General features: G+C 39.5%; 1 protein-coding gene across 3 annotated transcripts; it reads left to right on the top strand.

Annotated features, from left to right (window-relative positions):
* Window positions 1–1,029: 1,029 nt before the first annotated feature.
* On the top strand, window positions 1,030–24,207 carry ZNF318 (zinc finger protein 318). Of its 3 annotated transcripts, XM_026081203.1 has the most exons (11): window positions 1,030–1,213; window positions 2,106–2,251; window positions 5,480–5,564; window positions 7,243–7,873; window positions 8,999–10,423; window positions 13,069–13,168; window positions 13,952–14,238; window positions 17,263–17,466; window positions 17,957–18,056; window positions 19,134–19,252; window positions 19,711–24,207. In XM_026081203.1, exons 3-11 carry the CDS (start codon window positions 5,530–5,532, stop codon window positions 23,128–23,130), a joined length of 6,321 nt encoding a protein of 2,106 aa, XP_025936988.1. In that variant the 5' UTR covers window positions 1,030–1,213; window positions 2,106–2,251; window positions 5,480–5,529; the 3' UTR covers window positions 23,131–24,207. The 3 variants fall into 3 exon arrangements, 2 of the variants coding, with proteins under 2 accessions (XP_025936988.1, XP_025936987.1); XR_003255955.1 differs by lacking the exons at window positions 1,030–1,213; window positions 5,480–5,564 and having other exon boundaries at window positions 2,076–2,251; window positions 19,711–23,848; window positions 23,965–24,207; XM_026081202.1 differs by lacking the exons at window positions 1,030–1,213; window positions 5,480–5,564 and having other exon boundaries at window positions 2,076–2,251.
* The last annotated feature ends 702 nt before the right edge of the window (window positions 24,208–24,909 follow it).

The raw sequence follows: 24,909 nt of genomic DNA, 5'->3' as shown, positions 1-24,909 counted from the left end.
CCCTGCTGACCTGCGTGCTTATTCTTTTTATAGTTTCTCTTAGCTCCTTTGCCTTCTTGTGAGAAAGCTGGCTGAAATTAGAGGACTGCGATATTTTGGGGTCAGTAGAGAAAGACAAAATGAAGAGCTAGTATACAGCCTGTGTATTTATATGGCAGAGGTAACTATTGTTTAGGAGTCAGAAGTAGGAAGGGAAAAAGAAGCAGTACAATACAGAGGTTGAGATTGACTAGTGGTGTTGATTGGCCTTCCAAATGGGAAAGCTGTTAAAACTTAAATTTTTCAAACTAAAAAAAATGCAAAGTTCAAGTAGGAATCACCTTAACTGCTGCTTCTGGGAGATGTGTTTGGGGATCACGTACATACTGTTCTACCTTACAGAGGTTTTAGAGTACTGTTGGCAACAGCACAGGAACAGTCTAGAACAAAGTCCTGTGCCTTCTGCTCTTTCACACAAACCTGGGTTTTAGGCAGGCAGTTGCCTGCATTTCTGATGTTGAACTTGCTCCATGTTTAATATCCCTAACTTTCTAAGTGTTTCTTTCCTTTGCCGTGAAGTTTCTTCTGAGATGTCATCGTCAATTCTCTCTGTCCAGTTTCTGGAGATGGTTGTCATGTATGTGCCCAGCTTGCTGACAGTCTTGATGGCAAGAAGATGCCCCTCAAGATAATCGCTTCTGCAGGCAGCCCTCAAAATTCAGTGTTGACCTGGGCATGTTTAAACCTTCAAAGTGTGTTTGTATGAGACATGTGCACCTTCTATGTTACAGCTCAGCCAGACTGTTCCAGGGTAGTGTTGTGCTATTCAGCATGGTAGCTCTTAGAAAGTAATTTGAGTGTCTTCTGATAAATGCTTGGATTCAAATTAGTGGAGCAAAACAGAAATCAATAACATGTTATCTTAGAACAAGCTTATGTGCACAATGGATTCTAGTGTAGATTTGTACGGCAAGTAAATTTTTCTCAGGCACATTTGTGACGGAATTCTTTTGCTTTCTTTTGGAAGGTTGTGTACTGTCCTCCTTTTGGTCTCCTGAAGGGTTGAGCTTAACCTACTGCATCTTCTCAGGGTGGACAGCTTGGATCCAGACAACATCAGGCACCTGCAGCTTGCTGCTACGGTTTTCAGCTGTGAAAGCAATATGCAGTGCATGGCTGGTTTGGCAGAACTGAAGCTGGTTCATTGCTTCCTGTTAAGCGGAGCCTGAACCATGTTGGTTTAAAAAAATAAGTCTCTCTGTCTTCAGACAACCTCATCTGTTTCTTACGGAACTCCCCTTACTTTAATCATTCCTGGATTCTGGTGCTGTCCTCTAGAAAGATTTGGGGCATAACTAGTTACACTAATAGTAATGACATTTTCTGTATTGAGTATGTTTCCAAAGAAAGGTCTGTATAGAGGCAGTTAGCTCAGGCCTTCTTTGCTGTAATTTTTTCAAAGGCAACTTCCTTTACTTAACTCTGGTTTAGCTCTACCAGCTAATGGGAATTCTATTGTAGAAGGTATTCCTACAGTCACTGACATTTTTATTATTATGCCATGTTTATCTGCTGAAAGCAGCATGAGACAACAAGAAAACTGTTGGAAACATCAGTGCTAGGAAACTCTTTGTTTGCACTGGTTTATCCTTTGGTTCATGGTGTTATTAGAGCTGGAAAGGCACAGAAATTCAGATGCTTTTATTAAGAAATTCCTGGCACTGTTTTTTATGCAATGTTTGTTTAGCTGCTTCTCCTCTACAAAGAGAGGAGCAGGGCAGCAACTCTTGGACTTCTTGAACTTCTCTCTGTTCTTCCACCTTCCAAAATAGTAGTTTTTTAAAGGTACTTTGGAGTTTAAAATTTCCCTTCTAGCTAAAGTAAATATAGAGCTTGTTATTGGCAGCTGGGATGAGAAATTTATAGCACTTGGTACCCTCACCTTTCTTTAGCAACTATAGGCAATTGAGATATTTAGAACAAATGTTCTTTTTTTTTTAAATTTTATTTTGTTGATCCGTCCACCCCAAGTCTCATATGTTAAGCAAAGCAGGGTCACTTGCCTTTCTGTAGCTGAGATTAAAATTCTCTGATTGATGGGCTTGCACTCTTTCTTCAATTTACAGAGACGTTCACCGAGTCTCCGCTCTGAGTCTTCACTGGAACAGAGTTTGCGGATTACTGTTGGTAATGACCGGTATTGCATTGGCACACCAGAGCGAAGGAGGCTGCCTGATAGACTGGGCTCACCAATTGATAACCTGAGTGACAGGTATGGCCCTCTGCAAATGGGGATTCAAGTGTGAAACAGTAAGAACATGGGAATGGCCGTACTGGGTGAGACCAAATGTCTAGTTAGCCCAGTATTCTGTCTCCAGTAGGGGCCAACAGTGAATGCCTGGGGAARAAGGGTAATAGRGCAGGCATGTAGTGAGGCTTCCCTGGAATACTCCCCCAGCCTCCAGCAAGTTGTGGTTCAGGGAATTCCTGAACAAAAGTTGCTGGTTGTGGTCATAGTAACTCTGGGCAGATATTTCTTCTATGAATTTGTCAACTGTTTATGGAATCCGTATAAATTACAAGTGACCAGAGTATTTTGCAGTAAGGAGTTTCACAGCTTAAGCCACCTTCTTCAGTTTCTTTTGAACCTACCTGGTCCTGATGTAAAGGAAGGTTGTTTATGGATAGCATAAAGCTTCAACTTTCTCATATTGTGAGGAATAACTTACTTTCTTGATTTTTCAGAACAGTCCAGAAGAAAGCCCTCGTGTAGCTTGAAGAAAATTTGTTGTTTCGGCTTTAAAAGCCCTGCAGAGGGGAAGTGAACATAGTCAGACATCATATCGTACATGATAAAAATCAGTGTTAGAATTCTTAGGGTCCCTTGATTGAAGTTGAAGAGACCTATAGTTAATGTACAGATTTCTTGTATGTTACAAATACTGCTCTGAACAGTGAAGTGTAAATATTAGTAGATATTGTTTGGAAATCTTTGCCTTTGGTAGGAGGACAGGTATAACCAGGCAAAAAAAGTAAAATATGATGACTTTGTGCAAATAAAATTGCTTTCTTTATAGCTGAAATGCAGAAGTTAAAGGTTGGGTAGTTTGTGTGCCAGAGCAGCCAATTGCAATTTCAGGTCAGGGATAAGCATCAAGCACAAAGGAAGCACTAAAACATCCATTTTTGATGCAAATATCCCCAGCTGTGAAGTGGAAAAAAAAAAAGAGGGAAGTGAGCAGAATTCTCTAAGAGAATTTCCTGTCTTTTTCAAGTGTAAGGGCAAGTTTCACCAGGTGCAGAAAACCAAATGAGAGTTTAGTTTTCAGTACTGCCACTTTCACGCCTTTATCTCTGTTCTCCTGGGATCAGTGTTCCACTTGTAAATCCCCTGTGCAGTCGGAATGAAACTAGTGCATATACCCAAGGGAGAGCACAGTGGTTGGAGGGAGCAGGAAACGGTATGTAGAAGAACTGGCATTGTACTGCTCTGGCAAATAAAGAAGATGGGGCAGGGGGGAGTTTCCCCATTGCTTCCTCTTCTCCAGTGAGGTTTTATATTTGTCCTGTTCTGTGGGTGTGCTTCATAGTTAGAAGTAGCATCACATACAACAGAGTTTATTTTATCTAAGTGTGAAAAATGACTTCTGTGAAGGTCTTTATCCCCTTGATAAGTAAAGAACTCTCACTTTATCTGTGTTATAGAGCCCATATAAGTAAACAAATGGTCAGAACAGACTCCTGAGAAGGTATAAAAGTGACAGATGAGTCAGAATGAGAAGAAGAGAAAGTGAGACAAAATAGTCCTCAGTTTTCAGGTGGTTTCCCGTATACTTGTTGTGTAGGTGTGCAATAACTCCATGTTAAGTTTACATTTTTTTGTTTGTGTAGATTGTGCTTGCCTGCCTTGTGCCTACTGTCCAGAAGCTTAGTGTGTGACAACCTGGTCATCCCTTAGCTTTTCCTAAAGCCTCTACCTATTGCTTATTCTAGCTTGCAGATTTCTTCACTGTTTAGCCATTTGGTTGTTTTTAAAAGATACTTTGTAGTTGGTTAAATGCTTTGTTTATACCTTCTTTTTACAATTTTTTTTCCCCTCTGAGAGACTGCCCTGATACTGGGGGACTGACTGAATATCTGTCTCTGAGCTTTAAAGGTAGCCTTTGCTTTGAATCATATTGGCTTTGATACTGGGCACATCATATTCTTATTGGGCACATGGTCTTTCTTATTTCAAAAAAGGTGTAGTGTTTTCTGAGGTTGTCTCTTCAGATTTTGAAGTAATTGGAGCAAACATTTCTGAATTTAGTTATTCTCAGGTATTTTTGTCAGCTACTCGGAGACTTCAAGGAATCAGTTTTACAAACTGTTCTCTGTAATTTGCAAGGCCTTAGGATGGTAGAGGAGTTCATTAGCATATAAAGGAAATAAAATATCAAAGGATATCCATCCTAAAACATCTGTAAAAATTTGCCCCAAGTTTCTATGGCAGGTGGCCTCCTGCACATATCTAAATAAGCATACTGAACATCACCGGCCTGTGACTTCCAAGTCCCCTAAGCAGCTTCCATCTTCTACTTCAACAGAATAATATATCAGTCTTTTTTTGTGTCCCAGAATCTATCAAAGTGAAGTCCCAACCCTATCAAAGTGAAGAATATATATTATCCCCCTAACTGTCTTCCATCTCCCCCTCTCTCAGTATTTTTAGGATACTCTACTACTATCTGAGCAGGTATAAGCTATTTAGAGCGTCCCACCAATTCTTTCATTTGAGGTTAATTCAAAAGCTTAGACCATATCACTGCAGAGACTTGGTCTGTATTAAACTGTGCTCTGAAATAGGCAATTTGGCATAATATCAAAAGTGACAGTCGGCTGAGTTTGAACGGCTTCTCTGGCTTCCTATTCAAAGACTGGCTGTTTAGGTGGAGTTCAGTAGGATGCTGACAGCAGAATACCAATACTTATTTCTGTTTCTGTGTAGACAAATAAATAAATAAATTGCCGAAAAGCGAACTTACCTTACAGTAGTTGTGTTTTTTTGAGGCATTGTCTGTATGTAGTTTGTGATCTGCTTTTCTTCTCTGCTACTGCAAAGTCAAGTAATTCATAGATTATATATTGGTGAAGGAATGAGGGATAGTTGGACTGGTACCACCCTGTATCCTCTCTGAAGGATGCAGTGTCCTTCAGTGGACATTGCTGCCCAAAAACACACCCAAACTGGTCAAGATGGACATATCTCTGTTGGACTGTATTTACAGAAAAAACATTTTGAAGAACCTCAGTTTCTGTAAGGCAAATAATCCTTTTCCTCACACCTGTATTTAGCCTTTGGGTCTGATATGTTTGTCTTAAATTTGCTTCTTTTTTATTCAGAGTGTTTCGGAACATCTTTCTGGTTCTAAGCATGCTAGATTTGCTGTTCCTTTCTTTCCAAAGTATGATTCAATATTCCCTCTGTTTTGTCAGTACAATCAGAGCATTTGTATTGCAGGTGACACCTGGCAATCACACAAGCAAATTGCTTGCACAAAAGTCAGCTGAATGTATATGGTGAAATACATCTGTTACTTCACCAGGTATGTTCATGCAGCTTGTACAGGTAAAGCAGGATTTCAGGAAGAGTAATGGTGACAGTGAGAAGAGACATTTGCTGGCAGAACTAGATGAATACTTTTATATAGGCTGTGAACAGCAGCATTTATATATGAAACTTAATTCCAACAACTTTTTAGATGTTTTGGTGCTTTTGGAGGGGGTGGAAGTGTGTAGTTTACTGGAGACTGGACAGGTATTATCTAATACTGTGGATACTTGTGTGTACCTTAGGTACAGTGAAGTCTTACTGTTACCTTTACTCTGACCCACAGGACAGTGCTAATAACTTTTCAGTATGTTAAGATGTATATATCTTGGACTGGATAAAACATCCAATAATGTATGAAATTATTTGAAATTATGCAGATCAGAGTAGATACTGGAAAATAAAAAGTGAAATTTTGAGTTGGTTTTGTTCTCAGATGTGTGTATGTAAACTATGAGGGTAACTACACTCAGTAAGAATACCTTATTTGGTCATGTTTGCTATTTTTTAGTCTGGTAATTTTATCTGTGTGTTTTTTTKGGGGGAGGGTGTTTTGTTTTCTTCATTTTTAACATGTCATATGGCTCTACTTCATCTGTCACTGCCCCTCTATGGAGGGGATTTTGTGAGCAGGAGGTGGTGATGTTTGGGGATTCAGGCAGCCATGCATAGTTTATCTCTAATTTGATGCACTGATCACTTGGAGAGACTTTTCTCTAGGGTTTCTGTCCCGTTGATTGCACTTAAGGAGCACTCTTGTTTCCTGTTCTTGGAGGATCTTGCCAAATTTGACATATCTGAGAATGAAAACAAAGAAAGCAGCAGCTGGCAATTTTAAAGTGGTTTGGTTTGTTTCTGCTTGATTTAAAGGCCAATCCCAGAAAAGTTTCTGGAGGTGGGGAAAGAGAGCTTTGTTAGAACAGTACTGCTAATTGGTGGTGTTTGTAGGCATCAGTCCAAAAGATGCAGCTATTTTGGTGATACGCCAGATGGAAATCCACTGTGTAAATAATGCAGAAGCTGGCACAAAAGAATGATGCTGTTAAATTTACTGTTCCTCTTTCTTAGATACCTTCTTGAAGATTTTTTGCTTTGTTTTGGATATAGTGGTTCATGTGATTAGCGACAGTCTTGTTTACAGATCTGTCGCCAACAGAAAATATTGCTAGAATTTATGTCCTTGTCTGCAGCTAAAGATATGATAAAGATCTTGTTCTATGTGCCAGCATGAAATTGAATTATATCTTGAATAATTCATATGAAATGTGACCTTGGCATCTCACTGGTGAGGTGAGGAAAGGGATCATGGTCTGAAATATGATAGTAATTTTTTTTTGTTTTTGTTTTTTAAAAACATGTGTAGTCTTTCTCCTTCACAGAATTAAACCCATCCTATCAATTTTTCAAGGCTCTCTTTCTGTAGTATAAGGTGAATTATTTACACTGCTTTGTTTGCAGGTGACTTCACAGGAAGGAAGTAGAGTGCCATTAAAAACAACATTTGTTCTCCCCCACTGCCTTCCCCCCCTTTAAGTATATAAAATGTTGTTTTCTGTTTAGTCATGGAGATGATATTCTGAAACTGATTTGAAACCTGTTACTCTCGAACAAGAGTAAGACTTAATTTACTCTGACTCAAGGACCTACTTCTATTCTATACTTCTCTTACGCAGGGATGACATGGCGGATGGTCCAATATTCACCAGAGGTCTCTCATGCCCTCGGGGCCTTGAGAGATACCCATCGCATGAAGATCAACCATCAAGTCCCTTCACCATGAGACATGATGAAGACTACCGCAACCGAGATGTTTTCCTCCACCGGTCTGATTATAGTCCGCACTATGGTCGTCGGGAAGAGCTGCCTCGTGGATCTGACAGAGACAGTGACAAACTCAGGAAATCCTCCTACCCATCAAGGCCAGAAGAGAGAGGACGAGAAGTAAAGCGGCCACGGTATGAAAAGGATGAGAAGATGCATGGTGTGAGTGGAGATCATCAAGGTTTCTCATCAGGAACACGAAACTATCGCAGACGAAGCCGCAGTAGGAGCCCAAGCCCATCCTACCTAAATGAAGAATTCCGAGAGCTTGACCGTGCCAGGAGGAAAAGAGAAGAAGAAGAAGAGCGCAGTAGAAACTTGAATCATGATCTTTCAGGGAGTGGTTATGTGATCCCTGGTCTGACTAACACACTACAGACTTCTGAGCCTCGGTGTACATATAGGCCTGAGGAAATACCATCCATGCCCAAAAAATCAATTTTGAAGAAACGAGTGGAGATGGAAGTAGAGTCTCCTGTTCAGGTTTGATCTCTCTGTGTGTCTTTAGGTTTCTACTTTCCAAAACAATTGCTTTGTGATGCTACAGCTCAGTTTGATTTTTAAAACAGAAAAGTCCAATCTTTATGTTTTTGTGTCTTTGAGAGGACAGGTATTATTTTTGCATGCCTATACAAGCTAAAACTGCATTAGAAACTTTCAACTATGAAGGCAGTTACTCAAGAATCATGTGTATATAGAATTTGAGACATAATGAAATATCCTTGTTGAAATTTAGCCCAAGATGCTGGGATCAGGCCCAGCTTTTATAGAAAGCACCACGAGCCTTTTATCCGTTCCGACAGTCAGGACATTGGTTGAARATCTCTGCCTGTCACAATGCCTCTTTCTATTTCTGTATAGTCTTAGAAAACTGCCTATTGCATTCTTGGTACCACCAACTGAAAACACCCTTGAGTTTCCTTGATTTTTTTCCCATTTGACTATAGGCTGGAATCAGCCCTACTTAGTTTATATCCAAAGTATACCACTTCAGTCTAAAAATTAGAGCAATTGGAGTGGTATCCAGTTGAGACCACTGTGATAAATTGAGTACTTTCTTGTCTCACGTTTTAGCACATCACTGTTGATTTGACTGTTGTACTCATCTGTCTCGTTTTGCAAGTGGCATGTTTATCTCAGGAGATGTTCCAACATATATTTTTGGAAGTCCTATTTAGCATGGCATTAATAATGCATATCTGTGACAGACAGACAGAAGTGACTGGGAATAAGCTCAATGCAGTTGCTTTTATGTGTCTTAAGGCATGATACCCTATTTGTGTGTGATTAAACTCAAAGCATAGACCTCTTTATTTTACAGAGTTTAAATTTGGAAGTTTCAGTTCTTAAGCTTGCCAGAAAATCTAGTAAAATGTGATTGTGATTTTATGTATTCTCTTGGATAAGCTTTCAGTGCTAGACATGACATACCGGAGTCACTAGATGACTCGTTTTGTATTCTCCATTCTCTTTCAACTGTATATTGTCTTTTCTAACTCTTTTTTTTAACTGTAAACTTGAGGAGAAATTATCACCTTCCTTTGTTCTCTGAGGTAAGTACCCCCCTCACCAGGTACTATAGTAAATAATAACTTCTCTTTTTTTCAGCCTGAGGGCTTTTCAAGCAGTCCTGCTCCCAGCAAGGATCTTCCTCTTCTTTCTAGTCATTCATCTTTGCCCCAGAGCAATAACATGGCTCCTTTTGCCTCTGAAGTGGAGAACTTTCTCAAACGGTTTAACAAAGACTCTGTTGTGGAGTCTGCAAACAAGGAGTTGAATGACAGTTTATATGAGTGGACCCCACTTTCTGGGACTCCCAAGGACACTTTCACATTTGAAGAGAAGTTTGGAAGCTTCTTAAGTCACAAGGAGAAAGTAGAACCCAAGTCAGAGCCTACTGATCGCCATACTGACTTCCTGCTGCCTCATGAGAGAGCCAGTCAGGATGGCAGTGGTTTCTCCCGAATTCTGGGCATGATGGCTGATTCTGTCAGTGCTCAGGAGAAGAGGAGGCGTAGTTTTCCTGACATTGAAGATGAAGAGAAATTTCTTTATGGTGATGAGGATGAAGATACCAAAACTGAATCTCTCCCTGTTCAGAAGACCCCAGTGAGTTGTGGTAATGAGATAATAAGCCAAAAAGTGAGTCCACCTCCTTCTGCTGCTCCAGCTGCCAAGCTGGATGCTTTAGAAGAGCCTAATGCTGAGTACGCAAAGATCCATGACTTACTCAAAACTATTGGACTTGACATTGGTGTAGCTGAAATTGGAAAACTGGCTGTTCGTACTCAGGAACGTCTTCATGGCAAGAAGTTGGCATCTCGTTCTCCTGATCATCGCTCTTCAGATCCTCGCAGACTGGACTCCTGGGACTTGCGTCGTAGCCGGAGTGATACTCGATCTCCAGAATCAGGCCAGCAGCGCTCAGCATCACCTCCTGTCTCTTTCCAGCAGTCTAAAGATGCATCCTCTCTTCAGAAAACAGAATATAATAAGAGCAAACCAGTGGGACAGGAGATACCTCCATGTGCACCAGAACAGCCTCTTCCTTCTGTCTCTCTCATTCCCTCAGTTCCACCTGCTCCTGCTACTTTACCACCTACACCTACTTCTGTTTCCCAGTACCAAATACCTAACTATTCGCAGTTCACAGCCACTCAAATGCCCCCAAACTATCCACCTCCCACAATGGCTCCTCCAGGATACGATGCATATGGGCATTATATGGCTTATGCAGCCCCTGGTTGGCCCATGTACCCCCCTACCCAGCAGCCTAATCCTACGCTACCAGAGGCTCACGGACTTCTTACTATGGCCATGTCAGCAAACCCCACACGTCCCAATCTCCGGGTGATTGAGACAGTCTCTATGGGAAAAGATGTCCCTGATTTAAAAAGAGATGGTTCTGTGCTTGTTCATGTCCCCACCACTCCTGCTCACTCCAAAGTACCCCTTCGGCTGTCTTCACATCCTCTCAAAAATACCACAGAAAAGATGTCAGATGAAAAAAATCGGGCAGCTCAGAAGCAGAAGGTGAGTATATTGTCTGTAGATACTTGGATAAGTCACTTGGATTTAATCTATATTACTTTTTGGTGTATATCTTTCAGCTCTTTCTAATACATGAAAACATGTTGGACTGCTTGCTTGCTAGGATAAAGGCTCTTCCTCCTCAGATGCACTTTTTTTTTCCCCTGAATGGTCCGGTTTAAAAACATTTGGATTGAATTTGCTTTTGTTAAAGATTCCAGGCATTGGTCTCTATTAGTTTGTGACAGTTTTAAAAAATACATTTAAAACCCCCAATGCTGCATGCCCCTAGGTTATGGCTGAACAGCTGAAAGTAAGCGCAAGGCTGAAGTTCTTAGGGCCAGACAAAGCTTATTAAAGAAACAAAAACAAAAACAAAGCCACACACACGCATGGTGACCACAGCCTGTCTTTATTCCAGTGAATTAGAAAGAGCATATCTGTGGAGATACTTGTTTCTTTCAAAAGCTGAGTAACTGTTCTAATTTGGGTGCCTAATGCTTGATAGGATGGATCTAGGTTGTATTGAAGAGATGCATTTTCTTGAATATGTAGTTTGTACTGTATAATAATACCACAGTGATAAGTGTATTAGAGATTCGTAAATACATGCTAAAAGATGCAGTCATTCAGTTGCATATTTTCCCTCTGCATTTGTTTTAATTACCTCTTATAAGAATCACAAAATTAGAAGAAATTAAGGGAAATTGTTCTTTACTTTGTGCATCTGATACCATTTTAGGTAATGGATTTTGTATTTCCCTTAAGTAGTTACGTTTGAGTTATATGGTCTTTAAAGAGGAGGGGGGAACAATATTTTAAGATAAGAGACGATAGTTAATAAACTGTCAAAGGACTAGAAAATTCCTACAAGTTGTTTGGGTTTTCAAACTGGTGTCAATTTGATCTTTGTTGCTAAGTAAGGATATATCTGCATTAGAGAGACTCTTTCAGTATAGCTGTGCTAATGATAAATTGTGTTGGTAGATCCTGCTAGTAGAAGAGCAGCACATGGCAGAGGCTGGAGGCTTTTTACCTACTCAGTTATATCACCCTCCTCAGAACAAATCAGACCATGGAAAGATGGACCACTGGATCCAAGGGACTCAAAAGAAGAGCTTACTTCCAATTTTTGGTCTGAAATAGCCCTTCTGCTTTTTGTTTGAAATGACCTAAAGAGGAGTGCTTACACAAAGTGCTACATCAGCAGATAAGTGAGCTTTAACTGCTTGCAGGAGTAATAATTTCTTCAGCTGACACAGTTGAATTTTGGTGTTAATGGAATTTGGGCACTTCTGGGAGAACTGTGTTGGCTGAAGGTGTGTGGTTTCCTCCTGCCCCTGACATACCCAGGAGCTCACTTACATATCTGGTCAGAACTACTAGGGTTTCATCTGCACTACAGACTTTTTTGACTTGGGCCTGCTCCACAGGTTTTGCTGCTGTAGCTGGGGTGGCTTGGAGTATAAAAACTTGCATCCTTCAGTCGATGTCTCTATGCTGACAAAAAAAAACAGAACGATCATAGCTGTATTAACAGAAAAATGTTTTTTTCTGTTTGTTTTATTTTTATTATTTTTTTTTTAAYCTTGTGGCATTCAAGAGGTGGTCTAACTGTGTTGGTAGAACTCCTTCGATTGGTTTATGCTGTGCCTGCTTTAGGGACCCTGCCAACATTTACTCTAGCAGAGTGGTAGTGATTCTGTAGTGAAGACAAGGCCTTGGATCAGTTCTTGTTTGTTTAAGGAAGGAGCCATTAGTAAGCTTTAGGAGCACTGTGAAGGTAACAAATTGTGATTTGTCTCTTGAAAACTAAAGTTTGAGAGGACACTGAAAGAACTATTCAGGTTTCATTTTAACTTAGAGCCCTGTTTTTCTCTGTGAGAATCAGTGAAGAACTGTGAAAACTCTCTGTATGAACTCTTCATAATAGTGTTTACCTTGTTGAGCAAGAAACTAACTGCATCCAGGTGTTTAATTTCAGATAGTTATGCACGCAGAATATATTTGCTACTACAGTTGAGATCAGATTGAAACAAAAGCCTAAATAATCACTAAAATAAGGCAGAGTCAAAGCAAGAGGCAAGGTGAAGGGCTTTGGGGTCTTTTGTCACTGGTGAAATGTGCCCCTTGTAAAGATGCTGCATGAGTTTTGAAGAGCTGGTCAGCATTGATCTTACCTCTCTAAAAAAGACAGTCATCTGAGCCCGAGTGCCTTGGGAAATGATCTGACAAGCAAAGCAGTTTTGGGAAATGCAAAATATTGCATTTAAAAATGGGTGCATAGGCTGCTAATAGGTTAGTGTGAGCCATATTCTCTGTCTTGTCATGTCAATGGCTGAATTATAAAACTTGAACTAAAATTTCTATAATGGTCCATGTTAGTGGCAGCAACAGCACTAATAAATTGGCTTACTTAGGGCAAGAGTAAAAATCACCTTCATAGGGCTGAAGCATGAATACAGATATAGCTACCAGCAAATGAAGAGGAAGAGGTGTATTTATTGTATTAAAATATTCAAGAACATTTTGAAAATAATGGTTAATGTTCTGGGAGTGGCAAACTGAGACCTTGCTGTCATTCTTGCAAGACTGATTAACTTGTGTGGGGAAGAGAAGAAAATCCAGTCCTCTTCCAATCTGTTTAGGTGATAGAAGAGAGAGAGAAACTGAAGAATGAACGGGAAGCACGGCAGAAGAAGCTTTATTATTTAAAGACTGAATTGGACAGGCTTCGTAAACAACAAGGTACAGTCCCTCCACACCCCCATTTTTCTTTTTCACTGGGACATGTCACAAATCTTCTAGGAGATGTGAAGACCAAATTAATAATAGTCTATATTTTAAAACTAATGTTTTGAAGCTCTGGACAGTGCAGAACTCTTGAGAAAGCAATGGCCTAATTAGTATATTAAATTAATTTAGTCAAAATATAGCTGTTAAACTGAAGCAAGCAGTTGCTCAACTTGCACCTTCTTTGACAGCTTGATAAGTTAAATGAATTGTACTCTCTTCATTTTAGTGTTTCTTTAGAAAAAGTGAAAAATGCTAACTGAAGATTCATCAGTGTGCCTTTCAATTTTTCATGAATCTCATCTGGAGAAGGAAAAGTCCTCTCTGGATATTGCTGACTTCTTTCTTTATGTCATTTTCAAACTTCTGTTTGACCCAAGTAAATATTAATTTCTCTCACCTCTGGAAAATAATCCTTTTAGGATTTAATTTAAGATTAACTTACAAAACAAGTTTGCTTTTTTGATCACACAAGAAAATAGTGATTATTAAATTGGTTCTTTCTCTTGAGGATTACAGTGCTTCTGTTAGCGGTGTATATTAAAGCAATCCTTATAGAGGTGGATCTTGCAAATCTAGTGATGCTGTACCTTAGAGTCAGTTCTACATTAACAGCTTAGTCAGAATTTAATCATAATATTTTATATTAGTATTTTACTTGTTGCTGGAATAGTTGTGCAGATCTTATAACTTTTTTTCTATTGCATTTCCGACTCTTCTATTTCCTTGATTGGTCAGGAGAGATGTTGAGGAAAAAACGTCGTGAGAAGGATGGACACAAAGACCCCTTGTTAGTTGAGGTGAACAGGCTACAAGAGAATATTATGAAAGAGATTTCAGAGCTGCATAAAGAATCTGATGCAGCAGAGAAGAAGCAATCTGAGCTTGATAAAGTAGCCCAGATCCTGGGGATTAACATATTTGAAAAACCCCGGAAACCATCTGTGGAAAACAAAGATTGCTCAGAAAAGAACAGCAAGTCAGACAGTACAAAAGGTCTGGAGAAAACATCTTCCTCCAACAAGGTAAAATCTTCTGGCTTGTATGCTAACAATCTTCCCACTAGGAGAAGAGGGCACTGGGGAGACAGCTGTTCCCAAACAGTTACTAGAAATCATTTAATGTCATTTGTTATCACATTTCATATGCTGATTTTGATCATTTATGCAGGTGAGAGTAAATGTATCAGTGTTTATAACTTCCCTCAAGGTTCGGGTACTTCAGTACCACTTACTGTTTTTGATCTTGGTTTTATTGAGTTGTTGGTTGGATTGAACGGTAGCATTCATGTGTGTAGCAGTTTGGTCTCAGTTCCATAACAAGAGGACAAGTGTTTTGTGTTTTTTTTTTTTTTTTTTTTTTTTCTTCTCTTCTACATTTCTGGCATGGATGGCCCGCCCAGGAGGAATGCTTGTAGCAGCAAAACTCTGCGAGTTCGGAGCATATTAGTCTTCTCACCAAGTGAAGATACTGACAAATCAGGGCAAAACTTAAATACGGTTGTTAGCTTAACATCATTATTACATACATGCTACACGCTCTCTGTTAAGAAATGTCAGTATGCATCATTATGGTCTCTCTGGTACAGTCTACATTTATGGAGTGGTGGAGACCCCAGAATAGGCTTACCCATTCCAGAAGATAATTTTTATTCTAGAAGTAGTGTATGTGATAACAGTAGCATTTGAAAGGTTATGTATGTGTTCAGGAGATTGATTATCCTCCTCTTCAAACGTAAATGTAACAGGTATAGCTCGTGGGAGGTGGTAGATGCTTTTTGTGTAGGCCTGACCTTACCATGCATTTTTGCAGAGAGGAAAGGATTAGAAGGGAAAGGGGTATGTCCTACAAGGTCACTAAAATCTGTATCCTGTAAGCTTTTCCCTATGCTTTGTTTTGGTCTGGTTCAGAAATCTCATCTAGTCTTTCATTTTAAGTCTCGTTTTTGTGTTTTGTTTTTGTTGTCTCTTGAAACATCAAAGTCTGGTATTCTCTTATTTTCACAAGTCATTTGCATCAGGCACAGAATCATAAAACTAAAGTGGACAAGAGTGTTTGTTAAATCTCACAGCATATTAAGTTATGTTGCTTTCTTTTCTTGAGATACGGCATGTGTGAATGTATCTTTTATTATTTTAAGTTCTGTTGTTTTATTCTCTAAACCCATAATGACTTGATCCCTGTTTCATAGTTCCTTATTTCAACATGGAAAATTCTGTGTTCTGGCCAGGAATATATAATATCTTCAGATATCTGTAGGCATTGAGGACATTGAGCTTAGTCTTTAAGATTGACCCTGTAATTCTGATGGTTAACTTTTTTTTTTTAATGAAAAGAAAAATGGCGCAGGCCTTTTGACACTGACATCAATTGACTTGGCCAGGCTAAGGGCAAGAATGTGTATGTCTCTCTGTTTATTTGCAAACTATCTTGCAGTCCCTTGCTGCTGAACCTGTATTTGTATGGTATAGTTACACAGTCATTGCAAAGGTGAAGCCAGCCTTGTTGTACCAAACAGTCGATCTGTTCTGGGTTCTAAACAGCAGCAAATTGTAAGGGCCTCTTTGAGATTTTTCTCAAGTTGCTGTTGATACTGAGCTGAGATATTGTGATCTTCATGCCATTTCCTTTCTGCTAAATGTAGAAGCACAAACTGGAGTTAGAGCTGGCTGTCACCTATTTGTCTGAGAAGCATTGTCTTTTTAAAAGTTGTGACTGAGATAGTGTTTATAGGATATACTGGGTGGGTGTATGTCTGCAAATAATAAATAACACTTCTCAGACATCATGAACATCCTTTCTTGCACTTCCTGCAGATCATAAATTGATCTTTTCCTTGTTTGAGAGAATGTCAGCCTTGTGTCCTTGTAGCAAATATTCATTGGGTCACTTCTTACTTCATTACTAAGGATGGGATTGGATTGCGATGTGGATGTCTGTGGGGTGCATAGCGGCCTGGGTGTCTCTTCATTGTTTGATTTACAGTCTATGTTGCATGCAGTGTTGTTAATAGGACGGAATCCATCCCTGTTTATCAAAAGATATTTCACGTAAGGCAGGTGTTTTTTTTAAACAGTTCTGAATCTGCTTAAGTAAATTTTTTTGCCACCAGTATTAAATAACTTGGAAATTGTGCAACCAACTTGGGCCTGCTAAGTTAAGATGTTATTTTTTCCAGACTGCCATGCAGATTAGAAATGATAACATGATGGGCTTTCAGCCATTTAAAATGTAAATCATAACTCAAAATTCACAAAGTACTATCTAGAACTGGTAATCTAAATCAGCAGGGCTCATTCACTATTTCCAGGATTATTTGTTTTGCTACTCTGAAATGTTAGTGTTTACATCAAGATTCTGAGCTAAACATATTAATTTTGGCTAGAGTCCTGAGATGTCTGTGTTTCACTGTAAGGCGTCTTTCTGTAAAAATCAATGTAAGTGTAAATACCACATGTTTAAAGCGCAAGATGCTTCACCATATTTACCTAGGTAACTAACAAAACACCATGTTTCCCTAACTGTTAAGCAATGAGTCTTCTGGAGAATTCAAGTGCTTTCAAATAATCTGATTAAGCTGATTGAGTTAAATACTTCTAGTCAAATGACTCACTTCCTTTTTCATTCTGCTTTTATCTAAGCTACTTTTACAGTAACTTCTGAATGCTTCTAGGGGAACCCTTTTAGGTCTTTGTGGCATTGTTTGGCTAGTATTGTAAATTGGAAATATTCAGATCTTTACGTGAAACCCATAAGGTGGGAAGGGTGCATGCCATAGGGGATTTGTTCATTTGGTTCCTTGGTTACCTGCCAACCATCCAGCCATTACGTCTGGGAGCCTTATTGGAAGTGCTTCACTGTGGCCACGCAGCATCTTAGTCGGCAATACCAGCTCTCTGAAACGGTGGAATTAGCCTGGGCGCTGAAAAGCAGGTGATATATATTTTTTTTTTGTGTGTGTGGCTTCTACTGGAGGCAGGTTCTGAGTTCCAGAGCATTATGTGTGTTCTACTGTGTCTTAGAGAAGTATTTCCTTTTGTTCAATATAGGAGTCAAAAACAACTAATGAAAAAGCCAGAGGTAGAAGCCCGAAGCCAGCAGAATCCTCTTCGCAGTCATCCAAACATCCTTTCCAGCTGGCCAATATTTATGAATACTATGATGCAGGGAACCATTGGTGCAAAGACTGCAATACCATCTGTGGGACCATGTTTGACTTTTTCACACACATGCATAATAAGAAACATAGACAGGTATGTGCCAGGCTTCCTTCATTAAGTGCATTTCATATTGCTGTAAAGATTAACACTAAAACATACATCACAGCACTACGTTTTACAAGAGAGCCTGAAGTAGTAATGAACCCAAGAAGCTGCTTATCAAATTCTTTTTCCCTAATGTAGGACTTCAGCAATTTGTACAGCTACCAACGTGTGTTGACTAGTGTAAATGGGGCTTTTGTGTTCAGTTCACTTTGGACCTAGTATTTGAGATTTTTGTTTCATATGGTATCTGTACTTTGATCTCGTTCATATTTTACCTTTTTCACAGGTTATTTTCTCATTATAAGTTTCAAAAGGGGAGGGGAAGGAGAGTAAAACATAGTTCTTGTAAATATTTGCACATTGGTTTTTTTTTTTAATGTTCAGTGTTCTAAAAGGATGTTAAAAAGAAAAGAAACAAGTGTACTTGCCTTGTTAGTGTAATGTATGAGCCTGTATACCTCTGTCGCTGTGCAAATAGACCCTGGATCCTTACAACAGACCTTGGGCTTTGAAGACCCAGAGCGAGACCAAACAAGACTCCATAAAACGCATCGATAAGATAACTGTTCCTGCCAAAGGTACGTTAATTTTCTTTTTCACCTGAGTGTCATCTCCCTTTGCCCTCCAGCAGGTTTCAGTTGCTCAGAGAAAGGAAAACTACTTTGTTTTAGGAGCACGTATAGGTACTTTGTTATTAGGCAAATGGCAAGTGATTTCATTTCCTGGTTGTTCTTGTGGAAAAGGTCATGGAGTGAGAGTGTAGGGAAAACAGTATGGTTCTTTCTTTTCCTTTTAGTGTTGGGTTTTATTTTGACTGCTAGGCAACTTTTTCTTTAGTGTGGTTCTGAAGCGATTTTGGCTAATGTATTAGGATTCAGAGTAAGACCATAAAGGTTTAGCGTGTTCAGGCAGGTCTTATGCAGTACTTCATATAGTCTGCAATAGACTCTTCCTTTCAATACATTTTGCGTAGAAGTGTCCCTGAAAGATCACTGCTGTGTACTTGGTAGAGTCTGTGAGTACAGAGAATCTAAGAAAGCCATAAGAAAGGGGCTGTAAGTGATTTGGGAATTCATATAAGATTACAAATCTGACTGAACACAATCAATCGTCTAAACAGGCCTGCCAGTGATCAATCTTTGCTTATTAATCTGTTAGCTATTATAAGTTCAGATCTCTAAATTTGTAATGTGTGCCCAAGAAAGGCACACACTGCTGTGTGTTAGACAACTATAGTGGGTTCTGTAGACAAAAGGATGCAGTCTGCTAAACTTCAATGAAAATGCAGGTGCTTTTTTTTTTTAATAAACCAGGTGTTTAATATTTGAGCAGACTACCCCACAAAATGGAAAATACATAAAGACTGTAGGAAATATTAACCTGCTTGAATAGAGGATGGTCTTAAGATGATAGAAGCACTAAAAATAATTTTCTGAGCCATAATAATTAAGCTTCTTCATTTTATGCTTTTGCTCCTGGTACTGGTGGTTCTCATTCTGTAAGCATAAGGAGAGCAGTATTACCCATTCCAAAAGCATGAACAGGAACATTGCTGGAGGTTTTGCCATTGTTATTTGATATGTTTATTTGGCTTTATTAAAAACTTGCCATTTATTATGTTCTGTTTCTCTGATTGTTTTCTTCGGCCATTTCAGGCTCTGAGTTTCTGATTCCCATCACTGGATATTATTGTCAGCTGTGTCATGAATTTTTTGGAGATCAAATCTCAGCAGAGCAGCATGTAAAAAGTCATCCCCACAATGAGAAATACAAGGTTGGTACCTGGTGTACCAGGAGTGAGTTGTTCCTTTTGTTAGCTTCTACTTGGTCTGTCTGTCTTCCTTTCCTTCTTAAGAATTACATTTGACTCCTCACTGTGTGTATATTTGGTTGTCTTCACTGTCTTGTAGTGAACTAACCAAACAGAACTTCCCACTACACAGAGACTAATCTTTCATCTGTACAAAGTTCAAACTGGGTTTAAGTCCCAGTGTTGATTTTCAAACTCTTCTGTAGAGTGACAGCACTGCTGCAAGCCACCACTTCACATTAAATTACAGAATGTGGGGTTTGCAGCATATCAGTTTCTTGGTTGGAAGAAGTTCTCTGTTCTCTTAGTGTTGAAAAGGCACTTATTTAACAAGTCAGAATTGTTCCAGAGCTGTGATGATTTTTTTTAATTTTTTTTTTTTTGAGAAACAGTTGCTAAGATTGTGCCATTTATTTCCACAGAAATACTTAGATGAAAACCCACTCTATGAAGAGAGGAGAAATCTAGACCGTCAAGCTGGATTGGCTGTAGTCCTGGAAACAGAGCGCAGGCGGCAGAGTGAGCTGAAGCGGAAACTGGTTGAGAAGCAGAAAGAAGAGAAGGATGAGAAGAAAGCAAAAATAATAAAGAAAGAGGAAACAAAGAGCATCCCAGAGCTTGGAGAAGCAACTAATGAAACTCAAGGAAAAATAGATTCTTCTGGGCGAAAAATGGGTATCAAGCTTAAACTGAAGAAGGAAGAGGAGAAAAAAGAAGAAAAGAAAGAGGAATCAAAAAAGGAATCACCAAGTCAGTCTTCCTTTGGAAAATTCAGCTGGAAAAAGACAGAGGATAAAAACTCAGGAGCAGCTATCTCAAAGGAGGAAAGTATAGAAGGAAACAAAGAAAAAGAGGAGAACAAGTGTCAGTCTGGAAAACTCCATGCCAAGCCCATTGAAATCAAGCTGTCTGGGAAAACTGTTATTCCACACACTAGTCCTTGGACACCAGTTGTTTCCACATTAACACAAGCAAAAATTTTACCCAACATACCAGTCCCCACCATGATTTTCAGGAAGTCTGCTACTGCAACAGTAAGCAAGCCAGCACCTTTGAACACCTTCTTATCCATAAAATCCTCTGGAGCTACCACCAAACCACTGCCAGTGGTAAAAGAAACCAGTGCAGATCTTCTTCTGCCTCCAGATATCATCTCAAAAGCTTTTGGTGGAGAAGAGGTGATTTTAAAAGGGACAGAGGAGGATTTGAAAGCAGCAGAGAAAAATGAGTCTCCTCAGACTTCTGATATACCACCTCCACCCCCTCCTCCACCAGCAGTCCAGCAGGCAGCTGTTATCCCTGCAGATGAAGTAGCTCCAGGTGTGTCTGAAAGCGAACAGACGATGCTGGCAATGCCTGTGAGACCCCCTCCACCACCACTTACTGCTTTTAGTGAGCAGGCAAAAAAAGTAGAGAAACGAAACTCTTGCTTGGCCACAGCCAATGCGAAAGATCTCTATGACATTTTCTACAGTAGTGGTGGAAAGGGTTCAGCTGACAGCAAGCTTGCCAATTCAGCACTTCCAAATGGAGAAAACTCCAACCTAGCAAAACCTGCAGACTTACCTGCAATTTCTAGAACAAGTAATAGTTCATACTCCCTGAAAGGGGATTCCCAGAATGCAGTTACTGAATTTAGCCAGGTCCACTCAGCTGAAAGAAGCTCAGAACTGGAGAAAATTGAAATCCAGGAGACTTTAGTACTTCATACTGAGATGAGCCCTGATGTTGAAAATGGTATTCAGGAGGCCATAGGTCAAAAATCTCAGACTCCTCTTTCAAAAGACATTTGGACTAAATTGAAAGAGGAGGATTCCTCACAGTGCAGTAATCAAGTAAAAGGGAGTTGGGTTCTTGGTGAGAATCAAGCAGAAACAAGCAAGAAACCACTCCAGCTACAGCAACCAGAAATATCAGTCACAGAATGGCCAGAAACAAAAACTGATTCTGGTGTCCCGATGCCTGCAGAAATGGGACTTGTGGATAAAGCAGGTGGAGAGCAAGTAGTCAGTCAGGAACTCTGTGATCCGCATACGATAGGGGTCCAAGAGAAAGTTGGACAGGGAGATGCAAATAATACTGCAGTTACTAAAACAAATATTCATGGCACCTTGGAGAAAGATGCAGAGATGAAAGACTGGGAAGTTAGAAGAGTAAAGTCTGAGCTTAGCTTAGAACACCCAAAGACTGCATTGCCTGAAACACAGAATGAAATTCAAAATCTGGCAGATTTTCATTTGGTAGAGGAAAAGTTAAGTGAAAGTTGTAGAACCAATTCAGAAACTGACAGTCCAGGCTTGGTCTGTGATTCTCAAGACTCATCAGAAGAAAAAGCTTTAGTAGCATCAAGGGCAGAGCAGAATTCTATTGATGCCTCCTTAAAAGATGTAAAATTGAAAAGTGTAGCTTTGGGAGTATCTCAGTCAGAAGTCCTTGGTGAAGGTCCCCAGATTTCAGAAACCCCAAATAAGTTTTTAGAATTGACAACAAGCCCAGGTGAACGGGACACTTCCAGAACTAGTAATAGAGAAGAACAGGTCATCACGGCCAGTTCTTGTGAAAGCGGTTGGGAACTACCACATACTCCAAATGTAGAAATAAAAACTGGTTCTAATGAAATTAATGCTTCAGAATTGATAGAGATACAGCCAGACATATGTCTCACCACAAGAGAAGCTACAGGTAGTGTATTAGAAGCACAAGAAAAGGTTAGATGTGAACCTTCAGGCCATGCAGTATTAGGTAACCAAACTCAAAAGGAGGAAGTCTCATGGTTAGTCAATTCCTGCACAGCAAACATTGTTGAACTCAGATCCAGTGTAGAATTAGTAGTTGAAGTTGGAAAAAAATCATTAGGACACACTGGATCTGATGCAATGTTAGGTGATGTTTTTGTCAAGAGAGATGCAAAAGAAGTAGGGTCTGTAGGCTTTTCTAGGGCTCACTCTGATGTCCAAGAGTCAGTGGTTGCTCTGTCAGCAGATTTCCATACAGGGCATCTTTCTGAAGGACCTATCCACCCCACAGAAATAAAGCATGAGGTTGTAAGAACCTCAGCAGGCAATGACTTTCATCTGAATACCACTCACTTAGGATTTAACACTGAGCAATCTGAAAGTATCTCCCTAAATATCAGTGTGGACAATGAGAAAGATTCCTTGAAATCAGAAGATGTGAAACACGATGAGACTCCCTCCCAGAAAGCAGAACTGGAGTTCAAAAGCATTGATTTCCATTTGGGAGATACTAAGGTAAAATATGAACACTTCAGTATCTTTACAGCAGGCCTTTTAAATGAGAATACTGAAGTTGTCTCAAAACAAGAAAATATTGCATCTATTAGGCTGGAGTCCAGTAAGCCTAGCAAGCTGGGCACTGAAAAAACAGTGGATGAAACAGACATTACTGATGTTGTTACATTAACTTCTGGTAATCAAGAAGATAAATTTTGCACCCTGATTTCTAAAACAGCTGTGTCACAGCTTGAATTGCAGTCCTCAAATAGTGATACTACAGAAGAGGTCATGCCAGTTCTAGAAATGCAGGGCATTTCTCCCATGTCTGAGATCCTTCTGCAAGTGGAGGAGAGCAAAGGTGGCACTGTTGAAATGCCATCACTGAGTTGTGATGGAGACAATACAGAAAGTCAAGCTTCTGGGCATATGGAAACTTTCCTTCCTGGGCTTGAAGAAACACGTGGAAAAGAGGGTGGCTCAGGAGGCAAGGGAGTATGCACCGTCCAGGGCAAGAAGACTGAGCAAACAGAAACTGCTGACAGTAGTTTGGAAGCTGCAACAAATTCAGGAATTGCTGAAAGCTTAGCAGAAAGCCCAGTGGGTTGAAATGAACCCAGCCAGCCCCAATATTTGAGGAGCCAGAGCTGGGATTATATGTTTTTTGTTTTGTTTTTTTTTTTGTTTTGTTTTTTTGTTTTGTTTCAGTTGAGGGCTTCAGGTGTATTTTGCATCCTGCAGGAGGACTCAACTAAAGTGAAACTTAGGTCATCAGAAACCAGACACACACTTTATTCTGTACATAATTAATTGTGTAAAATGTTTTTTCATGTGAAATTTTTTGCCAATTTATTTTCTACACTCTGCTATTAAAATGGAATCTCTCGTTTATAATGCGTGCGTCTTTGTTGTTTATTTTGGGGGCTTTTATTCTTTGACAACTCTCGGATGATTTCCAGCTCACCCTGTTTCTGTCAGTAGCATCGTGAGTAGCCTGGTCTCTGCAGCAAGCTCAAGAACAGCAGTTCAGGACTTAAGGAAATGGAGGCTCTTGCAGAAGAACTAAAACTGAAAATTTCTTTAAACTATAATGCATGTTTTGTTTTGGTTTGTTTTTTTTACTTTCATTGTTTGAAATGCAAAAAGTGTGATTAGAGGGTTTTTTTTTTTGGTTGTTTTATCTGTCTCCGTGATTTGTAATTACTGTCGTATTACATCTGTGCTTAAGCTGTTTCATTGTATTGTATAAGCACATGTATGGATGCCACATCACTAAGCAAGGGGAGAAAAACTATCCTGACTGGCTTTTGGAGAAGAAGACTAATCGGTAAGGCTCTGTGGCCTGACACCTGGACCAGACATATTGAGGTCACTTACATGATTTGAAATGTGCTTTATTTCATTGTACTGTGATCCAGTAACTATTTGTGTTAAATCATTTAGCAGCTGACCAGCTCTGAAGAAGCAGAAGATCAGAACCGTGGTGTCAGGAATTGGACTCGCTTCATGTGATACAGCACATGCATGCCTACCCTGAATGGTCCTTGAGCTATTAAAAGCTCTAGCGTGATGGTTCTCATTTGTATAGCTTGTTAAAGACTAAAGTATGAAATGTGTTTGCTTGGATAAATATAACATTTTTATTTGTAAATTGTTAAAAAAAAATAAACGTGGTGGTCAACAAGGCTTTGCTCTTGATTTTCATTTTTTTTTAACTTTAGGAAAGTGTTTTACTTCAATTAGTTTCTAAATCCTGTAGTAGCTGTTAAAATTGAGAAACTGTAGGCAATGAAGATCTTCAGCCATTAGCCTGCTGAATAAAAGCCTGATTTATTCCAAGCTGAAGTCAGTGGAAAAACTTCAATCAACATCATCAGTGGAAGTTTGTTTGAAGTCCTGAGCTTTATGTAAGGTTAGAGGTTGGGGGGGGGGGGGACAAAAAACAAAACAAGCAGAGTTCATAATACAAGCATGTGGATCTCCAGAGGGAGAAAAATGACCTTGTTTCTTCTATTTCCATGACTCTGTGTGAAGAAGGTATGAAATATTTTTCAGAGTCGTTATGGTGGCTTTCATATTAGAAATGCAAGAACTGAGTTTGGAAAGCTAGTGTAAATGGTCAAATTGCAAAAATAAGGTAGTTAATTAAGAAGGGAAGAGGGTTTTGAGAAAGGTTCTTTCAAGCTGTTCTCACAATTTTAAACAGTTATAAGAAGTCTTTTATCATTGCCCTTCTTTCTTCAAATAACCATTTGCTGTCAAAACCAAAGAAAACAAGATTTGACGTGCTTGATAATTTTAAGTCAAAATGGAAGCTGGGTAATGAGTAGAGACTGTTTAAACCCTCTATAAAAAAGGCCTTTTGTAATTTCCGTTTCTTCCGCAAAT

This window comes from Apteryx rowi, unplaced genomic scaffold (assembly GCF_003343035.1).
Source record: "Apteryx rowi isolate R43461 unplaced genomic scaffold, aptRow1 scaffold_54, whole genome shotgun sequence".
NCBI lineage: Eukaryota > Metazoa > Chordata > Aves > Apterygiformes > Apterygidae > Apteryx > Apteryx rowi.
Note: the sequence above shows the minus strand (reverse complement) of the source record. Positions and strands in the feature narration are given on the sequence as shown.